Source organism: Aythya fuligula, chromosome 3 (genome assembly GCF_009819795.1).
Source record: "Aythya fuligula isolate bAytFul2 chromosome 3, bAytFul2.pri, whole genome shotgun sequence".
NCBI lineage: Eukaryota > Metazoa > Chordata > Aves > Anseriformes > Anatidae > Aythya > Aythya fuligula.
Genome location: NC_045561.1, coordinates 104,057,033 through 104,076,108, shown reverse-complemented (window position 1 = coordinate 104,076,108; position 19,076 = coordinate 104,057,033). Strand labels below are relative to the sequence as shown.

At 40.6% G+C, this 19,076-nt stretch overlaps 1 protein-coding gene across 1 annotated transcript; it reads right to left on the bottom strand.

Annotated features, from left to right (window-relative positions):
• Positions 1–3,143: 3,143 nt before the first annotated feature.
• Positions 3,144–18,500, bottom strand: C3H2orf50 (chromosome 3 C2orf50 homolog). Its single transcript, XM_032184496.1, has 4 exons — positions 18,445–18,500; positions 10,751–11,197; positions 8,371–8,410; positions 3,144–7,700 (listed from the first exon to the last, which is right to left on the bottom strand). Exons 1-4 carry the CDS (start codon positions 18,498–18,500, stop codon positions 7,509–7,511), a joined length of 735 nt encoding a protein of 244 aa, XP_032040387.1. The 3' UTR covers positions 3,144–7,508.
• Positions 18,501–19,076: the final 576 nt, after the last annotated feature.

The following is a 19,076-nucleotide window of genomic DNA, read 5'->3' as shown; positions in this document are numbered from 1 at the left end:
CTTAAAATAATTACTGTTCCAAGATTTTCTTGATAAACTGAGTTTTCAGCCTTGTGGGAGTATTATGTACTTGGAAAAGAGTTGAGTAACCCATCACAAGAAGTTATCTCATGCTCATTTAAAATTAGGCCTGTGATATAGATGTGTTTGGCATTTCAGATAATCTGGGAATAATAGAGAAATAGTTAAGGTAGAATTTGTATATTTGCATTGCTGTGTGGGTGCAGCTTCAACAAAGTGCTCCAAAAATACTGATAATACTCACTGCCTTCTATCCTGCTAGAAATAATCAAGGAGCTGAACTGAACTCAAGCTGTTAAGCAGCTCCATGAGCATACTTTTATCCAACTGTTTTCATATTTTAACAAAGACATGCAATGTTTACATTTAGTCGGCATTGCAGCTTTCAAAATTTTGCTTCGTATTGCAAGCAATCAGTTAGACAAAGACCTACTCTCCTTCCCCTGTCGTGTCTGTGTAATTGTATTGCTGTGCGTGTGTGTTAGTGGTCACCTAAGTAGCCACTTAGGGGAAAAACAAGTGTCATGGTGCTGCACAGCCCAGGATTAGTGTATGGCATTACATAATGAACCAATGAAAAATGCTTTTATTTGTTTGTTAATAAGAAATTCTTAGTACTCTGTTTCAATTTCTTAGTTGAAATCGGTGAAGGATGTCAAGGAGAAAAAAAGCTTCCAATAAGCACTTCTGCAAGAAGAGAAAGATGAAGGAAAAGGTGAGCACACTGCTCACATCTCCTTCATGTGGTAGGGCAGGGAAAACGCCAACATGGCCATTACCTTCTTTTGTCTGTTTTTACAAGCAAGGTCTACTCACAGGCCCCTCAGGTTCCATGAGCCTAGGGGCACAGTTGGAGAGAGTGAAATACTGTCTGTGGTAGGGAAAGAATTAGGATTGCTGAAGAGATCTGGACAAAGACTGCTCTGCTGGACCAGATGGGATGAATCTGAGCTTGCAGAAGGAGCTGGTTGACGTTATTGCAAGACCACTGACATTTATCATCTTTGGAGGGTTGATGGTTAGCAGAGGTCATTTCCCAATGACTGGAAAAAGGCAAATGTTATTCCCTGTCTTTTGGCAAGAAAAAGGATCCAGGGAGCTACAGGCTGGTCAACCTAACCTCAGTTCCCAGGAATATTATGGAGCACATGCTCCATATTGGCCTCCTCTGGCCATTTCCAGGTTCTGATAGACAAGAGTGTGGCTGGGAGCAGCTGTTTTGGATTTAGCAAGAGCAAATTGTGCCTGAATTGGCCTGATTGCCTTCTGTGAGTTAGCTGGCTTGGAGGATGAGGGGAAGAGCAGTGGATACCATTTACCTTCACTTCAACTGGGCCTTTGGCCTGGTCTCATTTCATGTGAATCTGGAGAGATAGGGGACGGATGGGAAGACCACAAGGCTGGTGGAAAACTAAGGAACAAGGCTTAGTGGTTAGCAGACTGATGTCCTGTGCGTGGCCAAATTGTGGGTGTTTGTTTCTCAGGGGATGACACTGGGTTCAATACTGTCTTGTTTTTTTCTATGAACTGCCTGACGAAGGGGTAGAGGCCATTCTCAGCAGCTGTGTAGATGATTGCACATTGCAGGCAGCCTTCAACAAACTGGGTGATCAAACTGCAGCAGAGGCTCCTCAGTGGCAGGGTTGACCGAAGAGTCATTTGGAGAACCTCCTCTTGCTAAGGAAGTTCAGTGGATTCCTCTGTACTTCATGTTTGAGGTGGTGGTGTACAAGTGTGCAGGGCAGGAATAGAAAAGAAACATTGAAGGTCGCATGTAGATCATAGGTTTAAAATGCAGTATGTTTTATATATGTGGCAAGCTGAAAACGTGGCAGTGTTTATGTAGGATTTACTTGAGGTTAGGCTGGACAGACACATCACAAATTGAATGAAAATACCATAAGCAAAAAAACAGAAAACACCACCCTGTTGATTCAGTCTGTGCTCTGTGAAATGCCTTATTCAGTTAACCAAAGGCCATTCTGGGTAATGGCATGTTATCTTAAGTTATATGGTTAACCAAAAAGGAGTACTGAAAGAATGTAGAATACCAAAACTGCCCCTTACCACACACACTTAGAAACCTAACCCAAAACCTAGCCCAAAACCTAGAAAAGCCAAAGAACTGGAAGAAAGAAAATAAAACACATTAACTGGTTTATATGGAGACTTGTGAGATTGATTTCCATGTTAAATTTGGAGTTGTCCCTTCTACACAGAAAACCTACTTCAAGCTTGTACCTGAGTAAGCAGGTTGATCTGTAGCTTTCAGATCTGGAGCCGGCCTTGTTCTAGATCCACATTTGCATCTGAGCCACTCAAACAGCAGAGGCCCCAGTGAGAGCTGAGAAGGTGAGCATATTTCAGCAGACCTTGTTAATTCACAGGTTATATATAGTATATCCAGCGATGGTAGTTGACCATTAGGAAATGGGGAAACTTGACATGGAGTTTGAAGCGATCTGGTCAAAGTCATAGAATGAAACCAGATCTCAGCATTTTACAGCTATTATGCTTATATATTTGCAGATCATTTTTAATGCAGTTTGTCAATCAATGTATGCCAAACAAGAGTTTCCTGTTGGCATTGCCTGGGAAGCCGTTTAAAAGCCATTTGGAGCAATTTTGCTCCACCAGCCTGGCATAGAGGTGGAGTGCTGAGGTGAGGCTTTAATCCCAGATATTTGGAAATCCCATTTCTAAGTAATGGTGGTTTTGTGGGTACATACAACCCCTGTGAGAGGCTTTGAGGAGGTTACAAGCAGACGTCAGCCTTTGGCATCTATCCCTTCTGGGACAGGAGAGGGCTGTGGTTAGGGCTGTGATTTACAGAAGCATGCAAGTGCCCCTTGCATAGCTCACATGGATTCAGAGGAGCAAGTAATTTTTAAGATAGACACCCCACTTTAGGGAGTTTTACTAAAGCAGCTTGAGGCACTAACAAATTATTGTTCATTTCTAAAACCAGAAGACAAAAACAAACAAACAAAAACACTTTTTGTGAACAAGAAAATTATCTGCTTTAAGTAGGACTTTAATTCAGAAATATTCTTTTATAGAGTGTTCTTTATAAAAGGCAAACAATGCATGTGCACAGTACATACCAACATGCAATGCCTGGACCTGGCCTCTGTTGTCCATCCAACTGTTTGTATGTATCTGTTCTCTCCCTTCTCTGTTGTAGGAACCTTACTGTTCATGCAGTAATTTTCACAGCACGATGAGATGTTATTTGTAGGAAAACCCATTTAGCTACTACTTTAGGATAATTTAAAGGTCAAGAAACAGCTTTTAATTTCATGTTTCTAAGGAACATGATCAGAATCATCAATCCAATCTTTTAAAACAAAACCTTATAGTTAAGATGCCACCTGGCAGCTATATACGAAGACTATTCTAAAAGTATAAGAAATACAGATTTATATGAACTTACATATGTTTTGTTATAAAGTATGATATATTTCACACATTTTTATTATGACCAAAGCTTGAAATGAGAACATGCAAAAGTTGGAGGTACTGGAAACATCTCTACACCCACTTAGAATTAATATTAACAGTCCTTAAAAGAGAAAGCAGTGCGTCTAACCCAAGAATTAAATTCATATTCCTACCCACTTGTGTTCTTTAACAGAAAGAAATACAGAAAATGAATTGCCTAAACATGTATAATCTCTTGTTTGAGATCTGGCAGCAAAAGGAAAGCAAGCTTACAAAGCTGTGAAGCACAGTGATACATCATAAGAACTCTTTACAAGAAGCTTACAACACGTTTTAATATCTATACAATCTCTTTAATAAATTGAATTTCCACTGGTTGTTTACAGGTTTCAGTGCTGCTGTCATCTCATCCATTCTTCCTAAGACACTGTGCTTATGTAAATAAGGATTAGTTGGCAAGGTTAATTATAGTAAGAGAAAAATTGCTGTTGAACTTGGGAAGAAACTGACGTCTAGAGAATGCCTGTTCGCTGCCTTCTGCTCACAGTTCTATGGCAGTTTTAATTAGACCTCGGATATTCCCAAACTGTGTTTTCTGAAGGTGCTGTACGTGATCGAGAGATCCAAACTGCTGGGTACCAGAGGAGGGATCACTGAGACAGCAATAAATAGTTTTAATTTCAAAGGAAAGCGTAATAGTTGAACAAAATAAGGTGTCCACTCTACAAAATGTTGCTATACCCCGTGGATTATCATGTCTGTCCGTATGGGAAACTTTTATTCTATTGATGATTAAGCCAGAAATCCTTGCCTACTTTGGCTTCACTTCAGGTGTAGCTACAGACTTTCCTGTTGTAGATCTCCATCAGACTGGAGAAAAAGACTGCAAAGGAGCACATGTGATAGGAGTGCATGAGTGGGTGGTGGGTTGGGGTTTTCCTGTGCTGCACACCTGTAATCACCCCAAGTACCCACTGCGGGCACTCTACCTGAGTAAGGACAGCACAATCAGGGCTGCACACCATTGGTAAAGGTGTCCTGAAATTGTTGAAAGCAAATTAGTTGTTGTCATTCCTGCACAAAGGCACGAATGTGATCTTTCGGAGGTGTTCTTATGTGGCAGTCAGGGGAGCACTAGTGAAGCTTTTTGGATAAAGGATGGATTTTGGTGGGACTGTGTGATTAAAAGAGGCACATCTGGGCTGCGTGAAAAACATTCTCTGTAGGAGTAGGCAGAAAAATAGAAATGTGCCTTCATCAAAAACTCAGGTGGTCAATCTGTGTTTTAGAGATGCAATCTATTCCAATCTGGACTAACTGAAATATTATTTTTTATTTCTTTTTGAATGTGTTTTGAAAAACAAACAACCACACACCATGTTTTCAAAGAATGTTCTGATCCCACCAACTGTTGTTACAGATCAGACAATTGGTGAAACACCCCTCAGACAGTCGCAGTTTATACACTAACAGGCAAACCCTGTCAAACACATCCTTCTTGGTGGGTGGCTGTTTAACCTTCAAAGGTGGAGATTCCTCAGGGAATCTGTTCCAGTGCTGTATTAACCCTACCAAGTACTGTGTTAACCTTACCGCTAGCTTCCGTAATAGTAACATGATTTTCCTTCCTATAATTGAAGACTATTATTTTTAATATTGTCTGCCATGTACATGAAATAAACTACTACTTTTTCTCTCACCCAAGCTATGTATGTGTCTAAAGACTGCTGTCCTTTTCCCAGTCTCCTTTTTCTTCAGGTTAAACTATGTTAGACCATTTGATCCTTCCTCCTCAGCCACATTTTCCAGTACTCCAGCTACTGTCTTTGCTTCTTGAGACTCCAGTTGGTGGCCCGTGTCTTCAGGATAAGACCTTCCATGTCGTGCCCAAAACTGGGAGAAATGTCAGCTGAAACAAGGCCAGTGCTGTGCAGTGCTTAGTCCATCCTCCTTCCCGTACCATCCATCCTGAGGGGCCTCCCTGGGAGAGGGATGCTCAGGACTCACACAAATCAGGGTTGGGAATCTGGAAATATTTTAATGCCCTCTGAAATTAGACAGGGATTGTGCAATGCTGCTTCTGTAAGCCATCAGTGGCTTACTTGGGGAGTGAGTGCCATCTGGAGGTCAGGGAGCGCGGAGCTCTGTGTGCCTTCACGACGAAAACCAGAATCCCTTTGCTTTTTTTGAATGAGTTGTTCTTACACGAACAGGAGCTTGAGCCTGACAGAGATGGGGCATGTGCCACCCTGTGTGGACTTGGTGACCCACAGGAAGAGTTGGAGCTGCTCAGTGTATCTCAGAGTAAGGCATGCAAGTGTAGTAATTTTCAATATTACACAACCACCAATAAATATTTAGCCTTTGAGTAGCCTGTACAGTTTTTGGAAGAAGCTCTGGACAACACAAGGACAAAGAAAGGCTTGCTCTGCTCTCCCCTCTCTCACTTTCAGACATTTTTGAAATTAAAACAGTTCCTGCTGCAGTCATCTGCTCTCAAGACTGAAGAAAGCATCTTAGCTGAACAAGGTGGTGTTTTTTGGTTTGGTTTGGTTTTAAGTGTATGTTTCCATTTTCTGTGTGTGAACACAGTTGTCTACTGTGGTTGGATAATCATATCTGCAGAGTGGAATCAGCCCTTGCACAGGCTACTTTCACGCCATCATCTTCCTTCTCCTGCAGGTAGCTAAGCTGTCATCCTGAAAGCCTTCGTTTTCCAGTTCTCAGATGCTGGGGAAGCCAGGATATGACCTGCTTTGGGCCACAACCCTTATCTTCTTTCTACAGTGTTTTTTGTTTTATTCCAGAGACCACCTGCATGCTGGCAGTGATAACACTGATCCCTGCCACCTCTTGTGCCTGTCAACTGCCTTCTGCTGCTAAAGTCTAACCTCAAAACTAAACAGTCTCAGCTGCAAGGTGTAAGTAAACACAGCTCCACCTCAGCTAAGTGTGAGATTGCAGCCTGTTGTATCAGGGTAATGCTAGTGGCTTCTGCATTGGTCTCCACCTACGTAGGGCTGAGCATGGTCCTACAGAAGCTACATGCACCCTGTGAAGGCAGGCACTCTATGTATGTTCCCCATGCTCTGCTGATTGCGTTTTTTTCCCTGAAAAAACATTGCATCTACGTCATGAAGATGCTCTAGTGAGTAGGCTTTAGGTATTTTGTCGATTTAGATGGTGGTTTCCCTGGGCAACCGCAGATTTTAGGAACTACAAAGCTGCTAAATTCAAGGCTGATGATCAAAAGCACGTAAGGCAGGTTGCTGAGCAGCATGCCTTCAGAGCAAAATGTAAAAGCCTGCTTCCTGGTCACTGAGTTTCCATCAGCTAAACAAGGAAAAAAAAAAAGTAGCAAAAGGGAATGTGAGAGCATAGGGGAGAAACAGCAAATCCAAAGGAAAAAAAAATAATGAAAACAAGTCTGAAAAAAAAAAAAAATTGATCCCCCTTCCTCGGCAGGGAGAGTTGAAAAAGCACAGAACACATCTTACATGCCTTAAATTTTGCTCTTTAGAGCAAGCTTAAACATGCAAGTGGCAGGCTGATGAATCCTTGGGTAAATACATTAAATGTAACAACCTGCTGTGTTTTATTGCCCGGACTTTCAGAATTTGAAGTATGTTGTTTATGCTGTGACTCATCTGAACTGGTCTCTGTTGATTGTTTCTTTTCAGGAGGTAAAAATTCAGGAAGAGTTTCAGAAGAGCCCTTTGGCTCTAATCTTTCTGATGTTAGTAGCAAAGTTATTGTGGGCTTGCATGGTAAGAAGGATGAGATCTGTTGTCTTGACTCACTCTGTATGGCTGAGTAACCCCAAGTCTGAAGAGGACAGTCTCCTTAGGCACTGCTGAATGACATCCATCTTAGTTCTTGAAAAAGTTCCATGCTAGACAGTACTTTTGGTCTCTCAGAGAGAGAGAGAAAAAAAAAAAAAAAAAGGGATTTTGTTACCTGCTAATTTCTGTGTTGTGGAGTCTGAAAGAGATCTGCTAGGTAGATCTCTTTGACTTGCTTTGTTACTAGTATTTTTACTTGAGTTATTAGGAAGGCTGGAGGTCATTCTCAAGTTTCCTCTTTCGTGCTCCACTGCTGAAGAAGTAATCCATGTTTACCAGCATCTTGCCAAGTTCAGTATTCATTCTACTGCCGATGTTCTGGTTGGTGGAGTTGGGAACTTTGTTTGAAAACACAGATATATAATCTGGCAGAGGCTTCTGTTCCTTTTTATTACCCTGAATGAAACAAAGACCATTAATGCTAAAGTTTTCAGAGTTACATCCTTTCCTTGTTAAAAAATTCAAGTTACTGAGATTATTAGTAATATCAGCTCTTTTGCTTTTGAAAACAGAATTTAGATGTACTTAAAATATACTGCTTACTGAATGTACATGAAAGTGTTGCAAAAATGCAGTAAAATGATTATTTTTCTCTATCCTCTTTCATGGGAGTAAGATAACACAGGGAAATGAATCATTTTTAAATATGTTGCATGAAATGTCAGGAGAGAAAGAATTTAGCCTGCTCTGGAATGGTTATGATGTGGGAGGTTTTTTGTTTCATTTTTAGTAAGTGGTTTGGGTTTTGGCATGATGTCATCATCTCATAAACTTTTCCTAGGAAGTTGGTTCTTCTGGCACTTTCTGTGTATGGAGAAATATTTCTGAAATATTTCAACAATTATTCAATATTATAATGTTGAAACAGACTGAACACAAACACAAGCTATATTCCTTTTTAGCAGATGAATGGTATCTCAGCTGTCTTTTATTTTCCTAAAGATTTTAGTATTAAAGCATTTGCCAGTTATGCCCAAGTATTCCCTGATTTAAAGCATTAGCCTGCTTCAAATTGATGCAAGCTAGAAGGATCCTGGTTACAGGTAGGTGTTTGTTTGAAACTTACCATTTGGTCGTAGTCCTTTAGGAAACTCCAGTTCTGGTACCTTGGAATAGAAGTAAAAAATGCAGTTTTAAATTTTCTGTCTCTGTTGGTCATATCTGAATGCCTATTTATCTGTTCAATTACGTACTTAAAGCCAATTCTTACACATGCAAACTCTTTGTACCCAAACCCGTGGTTTTTGTAGTGAAGCCCAGGGTTTTCTTTATTCACAAAGTGTACCTGCACTATGTTAGGAGTGGTTTTATTGCTAGAGGAAGACAAGGCTAGCATGCCCTTGTGTAAATGCAGATAAATCTGCAAAGTCCTGGGTCACTCTAGCAAATTTATGTCTCATGCCTTAAATAAGACAGAGCTTCTTATTTTTTAATTGACCAATATTCTGCTGGCAGAAGTCCCTGGTAGGAATTTCCAGAGCTATATTTGCAGCAGGCAAATACCTGCTGGAGTATTTTTGTGCAGATAGGTATCTGTGCTAGGAGCAAGTGAGGAGCCAGAAGACCTGAGTTTTGCTCCTCAGCCTTGTTCTACACCTGGTGTGTGACTAGAGGTCAAGTCCTCTGATTTTCTTGTCCTTTGCTCTCTCCGGCCAGAAATGAAGAAAACTGTTCTTCACCTGCTATTGTAAAAGTGCTGTGAGGTCAATAGAGGAAGCAGTTAATCTACAGCTGTATTTGGGACTATAAAGGGCTCAAGGGACACCTCAGCTGACTGAGCTGGTTACTGGTGTCCATGCAGTGCTTCATCTGAGCTCATGGTGCTGAAGCTGCACAGCATTCCGAGTTGAGCTCTTGTGTACAGCACAGCCTTGTACCTCATGGACACAGTGGCCTTCGGTTTCTGTGCTATGCTCCCCTGTCCTGTACAGATATACCCAAAGAGCAAATAAAAGCTAATTTACGATTGTTATGCTTATTATTATAAGTTTTGGTATACCAGCACAGCATAGGGGGCCCAGATTTATTTATCTTGCTATGTCAGGCACTCTATAAAAGTGCCAGACTTGGATGCTGCACTTGGGACTGCTGTTCCCAGCTTGGGATCTACACTGTGGTGCTAAGTACTGAGAAATGTTTGGGTCTGTGCCATTTACCTATACCCACTTCGGGTCAGACCACCAACATGTAGCAAGCGTTGGTTTGGGGATGGGGATGTGGAGCTGAAAGACTTTTCCCTGCAGGCTGTAGTGTGTGGAGTCTGATGAAGCCAGCTGAGGTGGCTTTAGGCATCTGTCCGCATACCCTACACCTCTACAGGAGTCCTGTCTTTGTAGCTAAGAATGGAGAGCAGGGCATGCTTCAGGTTTATGATGTGTGAAGTACACATGTAAGTAGGTTTGCACCAACATCCATGCCTGTGAACCCCAGCAGAGGTGCAGGCAGAGCATCCCTCCTGCTGCCTGTGCTCTGGAAGGGACATGGAGCATACTGGGCCCACTGGGAGAGGGCCTGGTGCACAACTGGGAGAGAGTGGCATTGCCTCCACAGCCCTGCCTGTGCATGAGTCAGCCTTTCCTTCAGGTAAAAGGAGATGGACAAGAGTGTAAAAACATCTCTGGAGAGACCAACCCTACTATCTGCATTTCCTCCAGAAGGGTGAGGAGGGCAGGGCTGTTCAGATGGTTTCTTTTCCCTTCCTAAAAACATCCTAGAAGCAATGTGCTTCATTCTCCACCCTTTTGTTTTATCTGCTTGGCTACTGCATAGACAGAGCCAGAGCTGGCTGTGCTTTCACCAAGGATATTCTTCTAATAAGCGTGTCCATGTTGTGTACAGAAGCACGAACATAACAGACAAGTTATGTGGCAGAGGCACAGAGGCAGGGAGGATGTTAATTTCTGGTTCCTCCAGGTAGCTGCTGTATACACGAATGCATGCCGTTCAGCCTGCTGAAACACTACAATAATGGGATTTGCCTGTCTGCACATGGCTCGTGGGGCATGCTCAGGGATTTCCAGGCTGGGAATACAGAGTCGTGTTTTGGCAGAACACTCTGTTCAACTTCCATTTCAGCCACTTCCAAGAGTATGAGAAGTGGCGATAATATCAGCACGTCTGCAATAAATTATAAAGGTTGGCACATTTATATAATCATCATGAAGATCTCTGTTAAGCTAAAAGATATTAAACATGCAGCTCTTTGCATCTCTTTTTTGGCTTAAGCCTGGTGTGTCAGGAGGTATTAGCATAGATTCTGTCCAGCGAAGAATAACAGAGATGATGTATCCTTAGAAAGAAAGGTTCTAGGGTCTGATCCAAAGTCCCTGCAGAATTAAAATTCCCTTGATAGCTTAGGCTTTGAATCAAGCCCTAGGACTGTCAGGGAGCACCAGTACCACTGTCGGAATGAGTAGGAGAGGGGTGAACTGGAACAAGTGACTTACCAGATTTTTCTTCCTCTCTGTTCAGCCTCCACAGTCTCCCTCCAGATCTTGTCCTGTTGGACCTGGTCCTGCTGCAGTGCTGCCTGTTCATCCGCCCTGCTCCGAGCAGCTGTTTGTGCAAGTACAGGTCCTCTAGGCTGGGTGCTGCCACGAGACAGGTATGGAGCTGAGGCTGCTTGCCCCAGAGGTGTGGTTGCTGCTTGCCAGGACCTAGTCCTCCTGTTCCTCCTGAATCCAGAACCCTTTCCCAACACGTCCATTTTGAGACTCACTCTATCCCCAGTATTATTAGGTGTGTTGGGACTGTCAGGAAGGTTAAACCTGCTATTATTTGCGCTTTCAGAGCTCCTCCTCTCCCAGCATTTTCTTTTAGCTGCTGATCTGGAGTGCTTTAAGAAAACATAGATGCCAGCACTGACAGGCAGTGCTTGGCATTGTTTTGCTTCCCTGTTACTTAATGATCATTTCCTACTGCTTTACATTGCTTCATTGCCTGAAGGATGAAGAAGTTTTCATGGTAACAACAATTTGATAAGAAATAATTGCTCCTGAAAGCCATCAGTAAGCAGCAAACTCTCAGCCTAGGAGGCAATGAATGCTGCTGGCAGCTGAGACCACCCTATGCTCAAACTCTGCAGAGCAATAAAGCCTGGTTTAGTGCAAAGCATGCTGTGGAGCCAAGTTTGTCAGGAACACTTTTGTTGTAGTTCTGTAGCAGAAGCAAAATCTCCCGAAAGCTGCTGGTTTCCCTGGTGTGTTTACTGTCTCCATTGGAAACAGCCTGCCTTGTGAATATTCACGAGAAAGGGAGCACAGCCCCAGTGTGGACAGCTGCTGGGGCCTTGCAGTCTGTTTGAGGCGGAGTTTGTTTGTTTAAAATAAGATGCTTCAGTGAATCTGTGCTTTAAATCTTGTTATTTTTTATATATATAAAAAATGAGCAGCCACAGATCATGAAAAGACCCTTTTAAAGTACTTAGAGATTTCTGCAGAAGACATTAAGCAACTGTGGGAAGTGCTTTTCAAGTAACTTTAAAGGGTCATTAGTACACAAAGTGAGAATTTTCAAAACTGTGTCCAAAATGTCAGTTTGCCTTTACAGTCAGCCTGCTGGTCTTCTGTGGTATGCAGTCACTTCTTCAAGTATTTGTGACCTAGCAGGAAAGCGGGGTATTTTAAGTATAAATTTCCTCTCAAATTCTTGACTGACTTGTTTTTGAGTAATGTGGGTTAGCTCCAGATGAATTCTAGCCTCTTGCTTCATCTTGCTGGTAAATGCTAATGAACTTAAACCAGTTATTTATTTATTTTTTTTTCAGTTATGTTTACGTGGGGTATTGGAAAATACATGCCAAATTTGGCAAATAACTTATTTTAAAATAATAATAACTATAAAACAATCCAAACGTTTCATGTGGACATTTTTGAGCAAGACTTATTTCTGTATTTGGAAACCTTGCCCTTGAAAATCGCAGTAACATAACTTAAGAAGAGAGAAAGAAGTTTGCCTCAAAACAAAATGTTTGTCCCAGGGTCCTCTCCAAGTTGGAGCATGTGCAGCCAGTTAAAGAATTAGACTTTAGCAGCATCTATCTGCTTTAAAAGGAAGCTGAGGGACACTTGGATGACCCAATTCATTAATCAATGCACATGGGATTTTAGCCCCTGATCAGGTCAGGAAAGGATCTGAATGGGAAGGCTAAATGCTTTTTCATTCTTGTTTACAAAGTTCTTGTCTTATTTTTTTCTAACCTTTCAAGTAATTTTCTGCAAATTAAAAATAAAAATAAGCTAAAAATTACTATCAGGCCGAGTACATAGTTTACAAACATCCTGTTCCAGTTGTTTCTCTGGATAGGATAGATGGGAATTGGATCATAGCTATTTATTTATTTTATTTTATTTATTTATTTTTTTATTTATTTTAATATTATAATACTATGCCTTTAAAATGTAGCTGCTGTTCCAAAAACAGACTGCTAAGACCAAATATTTTAAAAACTATCCCATCTTCTACTGGGACCAAAAGTCATTAAGGGAATGGTGCATTAAGGGAAAGTACATCGAGGGGAGGGTAAGGGGGACATTTCTGGGGATAGCTCTAGATTCCTCACTGGATATATCTTTAGCCCATTTAGGCCATGGATTAACAGCTCAGCAGCTCTGCAGATATTGAACTGTTTCCCCTAACATTGTCATCTGCTGGTTTAGCATTTTATTGTTTATAAAGAAGAATTTGGGGCTTTTAAAGAGAGAACTCATTTGAGTTGATAAAGCTGATCTACTGTGTACTTCTTTTCATCCTGTGGTAGAAAAGGTTAATGTTTGTTGTGGCTTCATGTCATATGAATCTATGTAAATTGATTACAGCATCTTTATTTTTTTCTGCTTGGGGGCATGAAACTGAAAAAAGTCCCTAATGAGTGTCAGTGTAGGAGATGGCGCCTTTGATTAGGAGTTTATTTTGGGATCAGTTTGTCTGATGAGCAGTGTCAGCATTCATTATACTGAGGGAGAACCTAACTGAGGTTATTCCTTTGTGGCTATCAGACAGGTGATGATACACACTGCAAATTTGTCTGTGAAAAATATGTTAGTTCCCCCCAAAAAAGAAAAAAATGTTTGATAACATTTGAGATGAAAAAAAAAAAAAAAAGATTCAGGTGTTTAGATAAACCATTTTCATATGACCACAAGAGGGTATTGCAGTATAAGTTATGCAAGACTTGAGCTAATGTTTGACTTTAATATGCACTACCTTATTTTTAAAATATAATTTTTTCAAAATCAATCATTTAAATTAACCAATAGTTTAAAAAACAGACTACTTATGCCAGTATTTGATACTCAGATCCAGAGGCAATTTCTGAGCTGTATTTTCTAAAATTGCCTTTTTTTTTTTTTTTTTTTTTTTTTTTTTAATAGTGAACTTTCCTGCAAAAATTTTGTCTTCTAAACTTTATGGACAGCATTGCCAAATGTACACACCATGTTTTGTACAGGTCGGACCATGGAAGAGGGAGCTGGAAGGATGTCTGGATTTTCCTGTCCACAAATCTATTGATGAGTTTAGGAGAAATGATGTGGCATGCCTGCCTGTCTCTCAGCAAACTTACCTAGAAAAAAATAAATATCACAGCCATATCACATTATCTGTGAAGAGCAAATTTCTGAGAGGTGTGATTAGCTTGTGATGTGATGGACAACAAAGTTTGTTGGTGGTGGTGGTTTTATTTTGTGTAAGACATTTTGTGTTTGATGGGAAATGCTTGAAGAGATCTAGGAAACACAAGTGATGTGAACAAGAGGCAGGAGCAAGATCATCAGCTGGAGGAGAGGGTGGCTCTCTGGATGCCAGCTTTGAAGACTGCTTCACCATTCGGAAAGATTGCCACTTCACCCTTGTGATGGAAACCCCGTGTCAGTCTTTGGGTACGAACAGTGCTTCCTGTCTCTGAATAGTAATGTTTGCAAAAATCCTACAAACAACTTCAGAGTAAAGCCCCTTTTAAATGAAGTCTATGTAGCCACCTGGTTAAAGGCCTCATATGCTGTTAAATTTTACCGTAGCTTATACAAAAGTATAAACTTCTTCCCTGTAATGAAGGTCTGCTGAGAGAGCCTGACAAGTTTAGAGTCTGTTGCGTCGGCAGCTTACAAATACCACAGAGGGAACGTCTGCTTCCTGTGACACAGAGTCTGACACTTCAAAATAAAATCAAAGCTGTAATGCAGACTGCAAGAGATCTGTATCTGGAACCTGGATTTTTTCCCTCTTTCTTTTAGTATAAATTCAAATGTTACAAAATATGCTAGTTACTGATAGGCAATTATTTGAAACAAACAAACAAAAAAAGAAAGACTTATTTTTAAAAATGTTATTTACTAGAAAAAATAATAGTGGTTATTCCATACAATATGCAGGCCTGTTAGTTTCTGTATGGGTTATGTCAAATACAAATGATAGTTGAAATTGAAGATGGAAGCAGTATAACTTTACAATACGGAAAATCCATATTCTGGTACATTTTCACCAGTATTTTGCCACCTAGACTGGTAGTCATATAAAGTTGGAAGGCACCTTTACAATCTTCTCCTTAAATCTGCCAGGTGTATGCAGCGATGGGATTTCAGGTAGGGAGTGCTGAAGGGTTGCTCTGTGAGTAGAAACATTTAGAAGTATATGTTCCAGGAGAAAGAAGCAAAAAAGGGAGGAATGTTCCTCTCTGGCTGAGTCTTATCAGTGTTTTCAGGTGATATTTCACGTGATTTCAGCCTTGGAGGGTAGATCTTGTGAAGAAGCACAAAATTGCCCTGGATGGCCAAAATTATCTTCAGAATTCAGTTCGAATTGTTCAAGTCACATTCTCACCACAGCAGGGAGCTCTTGTAATTGTGCAGTAGAACTTGGCTTTATTCTGTTTATTCTTTTTTTTTTTTTTTTTGCACAGTTCATTAACAGTTCTAATGTATATATACATAGAATACACATGTATATATATATAAATGTATTTTATACATACAAAGTGATTAAGTACTCCTGAAAAGCTGGCACTTCATATTGCTTAAGAACCTGAGGCAACAATCTTGACCTCAGGAGTCTGGCAGAGCTCTACTTTTCTCCAACCCTGTGCTCTGTGGAACGCATCTAGGAACAGTTAATCCCAGTTTCCAGGTCAGTTCATAACAGTGAGGAGAAGCTGCTTTGCAAATACTATAGAGACTGAGTCTTCTCTCTCTGTTACCTGGTGCACTGTAGGACTTACAGAAGTATTTTATAGTGAATTATAATGTTCCAGATGTGTATGACATTAAAATAATGTTCAAGATGCTTTTCAGTTCTTATTTTGATTCTTCTCTGGACCCTGGCTGTATCCTCCAGTAGCTAAGAGTATATTTACTAGTCTACACTTTAATACACTGTTTCATTTATATCTGCTTACCATATTCATTCAAAGGGATGTTGACTTTCTGTTTTGATATAAGATACCAAAAATTCTCTTCTACAAAATACACAAATTCTCTGCAAGTTAGGCAGTTTTCAAATCTGGATGCCTGAAATTTGTTTTGCATTTTGACTCCAGATATTAAATGAAAGGCTCCTGATTTTTCCTAATATTTATAAGTTCCGTTGGCTGAAAATTGCACTACTTCCCTTTTGTTTATTCAAGGTAAGTGCCAGAGCCTAAAACTGGGAAACCTTGTCTGAACATGTCAATCACACACTTTATCTGTTTTTCAGCAGAGCTTTTACCATCTTCACAGCAGGTTTCTATTAATGTAGATTTCCTTCTTGCAAGTACCAGCTAATGTTAAGCCACACGTTAGGCTCATGTGTGGCCAACTCTTTCCATTAGGGATTAAGAGGAGGTTCTTCCTAGAGGCAGGATATTTGCATAACTGGGTATAGTGGGTTTTTTTTTGTATCTTTTGATTTGATTCCCTAGGACCTGGTGACAAGTTTCCTGAGATCACAGGAGGATTCAGGTGACCTCAGGAGGTCTGTATCAGAACTACGAGATGAGACCAGCTCAGGGCTTTATGCAGTTGGTCTTGAAAGCCTCCAAGGATGGAGACTGCACAACTGCGGTGCATAAACGTGCTTTACTGTTTGACTGTCCTCATGGTGAAATTTTACCTTATGTGTAGTCAGAAGCATTCTTGTTTCAGCTTGTACCTGTTGTTTTTCATTCTCCCACCATGTCTTGCTGTAAGTAGCCTGGCTCTGTCCTTTCAGTAGCCTCCCTTTTCTGTCCCTGCCTGACTTGACCACATCTTGCTGCTCATGCCCAGTAAGAAAGACAATCTGGGGGACCTAGAAAGGCAAGTGACAGTGTACAGGGAAAGCACAGTCAGTTTTGCCCTGTTTTTCTTGGATCACCTGTGCTGGTTTGTTGTTCAGTTCAGCCTCATTCCTTCTAGGCCTGAAGAGAGTTTCTTTGTTTTGTTATGATGCTGGAAACTTTTGTTCCCTAAAGAAATGGGCAGCCAAAACAGTGTGAAATCTTCCAGGATGTGTTTGGAGCTTCATATTTTTGGTTCGATTGGGTAATAGTTTGTGTGCCCATACTTAAACAGTAAGGCAAAACCAAAAGGAAAAAAGCTGTGTCTCGGGACCTTATGGCCAGAGCAACCAAATGGAGTTGGAACAGCTGTCAGGTGGGACTTCTGTTGTAACGGGTGCCTCATTAAAGATCTTTTTACGGTTTTATGGAGAAGAATGGGAGCCTGGCTGTTAAGGATGGGTTGTGTTCTGGTTTTCAGGATAGGTCCTTGTGTTTAGGAATCCTTTTCCTAAGATTACTGAAACAAGATATGAATGAACTGGCCTCCTGAATGCTTAAAATGAGCTTCCAAAGCAGGAGCAGACTGCTAGGCAATCGACAACACAGTTGCAGAGTTACGATAAAATCCTACTTTCTTACAACTCGACCAGTTAATGGGAAAACATCAAGACCTTCTCCTACTACTTTTTTTTGTGTGAGTTATCCCCATAACCTGCACATGTGCAGTAAGAGGATTGTACGCTTCTCTGAAAATCCAGCTTTGATCACAGCACTGACCTAAGTGCATCTCAGCCTTTTCCAGGTAGACATCCTGGAAACCTTTCAGCAAAACAGTGATTTCTCAAAGACTGTTGACCTGTTCAACCTGAAATATTTCATCTGAAATATAATGAGCTCAGTGAATCTTGGATGAACGAGAAGCAGGGTTTCCAAAATGCTTACAGGATCTGGAGCACCAGGACAGAGACAGAGTAAAGCCAGCTCAAATAATCTTATTCTACTGCACATTATTTTCTGTTATTGATTTGTCATTTAAAAGAGGACTTACTCATAAGTAAAGGGAGAAGTTGGGTGGCTCTTTGTAAAAGAAATCATTTAAATTTCCAATCCTATGCTGGAGGAAAGTATGTGCTTTTTATCCTCTAATTGCTACAGTTTATATTCTTAATCCTAGCCATTTTTCTTTCGTAAGAGTTTTGTTCATATACTTGAATCCATCAGTCGGAGGATTAAGGTTGTTTCTCAACTGCCTTTTCTTAAATCAGGTTATTTAAAAAAAAAAAAAACAAAAAAAAAAACCAACAAAACACCTATGCCATTAGTGTCAAATGAAAAGCAGCCATACTCTTGCACTTGCAGTAGGAGAGCAGTTTATGTGAGCTGAACGTTTTTCCTAGTTAATGAGAATATAATTTCTGGAAGTATCCTGCTCTAGCTCTGTAGTTACAGTGGTACCATACTGTTGCAAAAGGCCAATATGGGGATTTCTCAACAAGCGTCTCTGCTAGCTGTTCTGTTCTGGGGCCTTTCTGGGCTGAAGCACTCTGGGGCTGTGACACACATCCAGGTTTAGGAGAGCTGAGCTGCAATCCCAAGCTTAATGTAACTGGCATCAGGTACTCAGAGCCATGTTAAAGGGTGGAGACTGCTGCAGATTGCTGTATCTCTTTGGTCTCTGCTTTTTTCCATTCCTCCAGAGTCTGATCAGCTTGGCAGAACGTGGATGTCCACCTGGGCTGCACAGCTCAACCCACACAGACCTACAACTTTGCAAGAGTACTAGAAATGACAATAGCAAAGCAGACTTTGCAAGGTCTTTCTTCCTTCTAAAGCTTTTCTCACAGAAGACAGATTAAAATACCATTTCTAACCTAAAAAAACAAGAGTTTAACTTGCTTTTCTACCTACCTTTGTTTATGGCGAGTGTTCAAGTTCACTTTAGAATAAGGACTTCTCAGCGCCATGGTGTGTACTTTATACTTTGTTTTATGGACTCTGCTATTGGTGCTGTTGTTAGCCTGGAGAAGTAAATAGACTTCGAGCAAAAGATCACACCATAGCAACCCTTGGCTTCTGTTTACAGTTCAAATAAACGTCTGTGCCATAGAAATTTATGTTCGGAGGAATTTTCTAAGCTGGTATGCTAATTGGTTTATTAACAAAAGGATTAATGCAGATAAGTTGAAGACAAATGTGCCCTCAATATTTAAATGGTGAATCATTTCATTATATGAAAGCTGTCAGTAAATAACACATCACAGCCACACAGTATTTTTTGACTTATTTATCATAGTAGAAAGTGCACAACAGTTCTGAGGGAGATTCATGAAAGCACTCAGCAGAATATGGGTTGTCCCATTAAAATCCATATTAAAACTTTGTTTCTTTAATGGGAGAACCTCTTTGCATGTTTTGAAAACTCGAGCTTGTCAGTTTATAATTTTCACACCTTTTGGTTAAAAAGAAATAGCTCTTATTTAAGCAAAACTTATATTGACTGTTGAACATTTTTTACTGGAGAAAAGCTAGTGGAATAACTG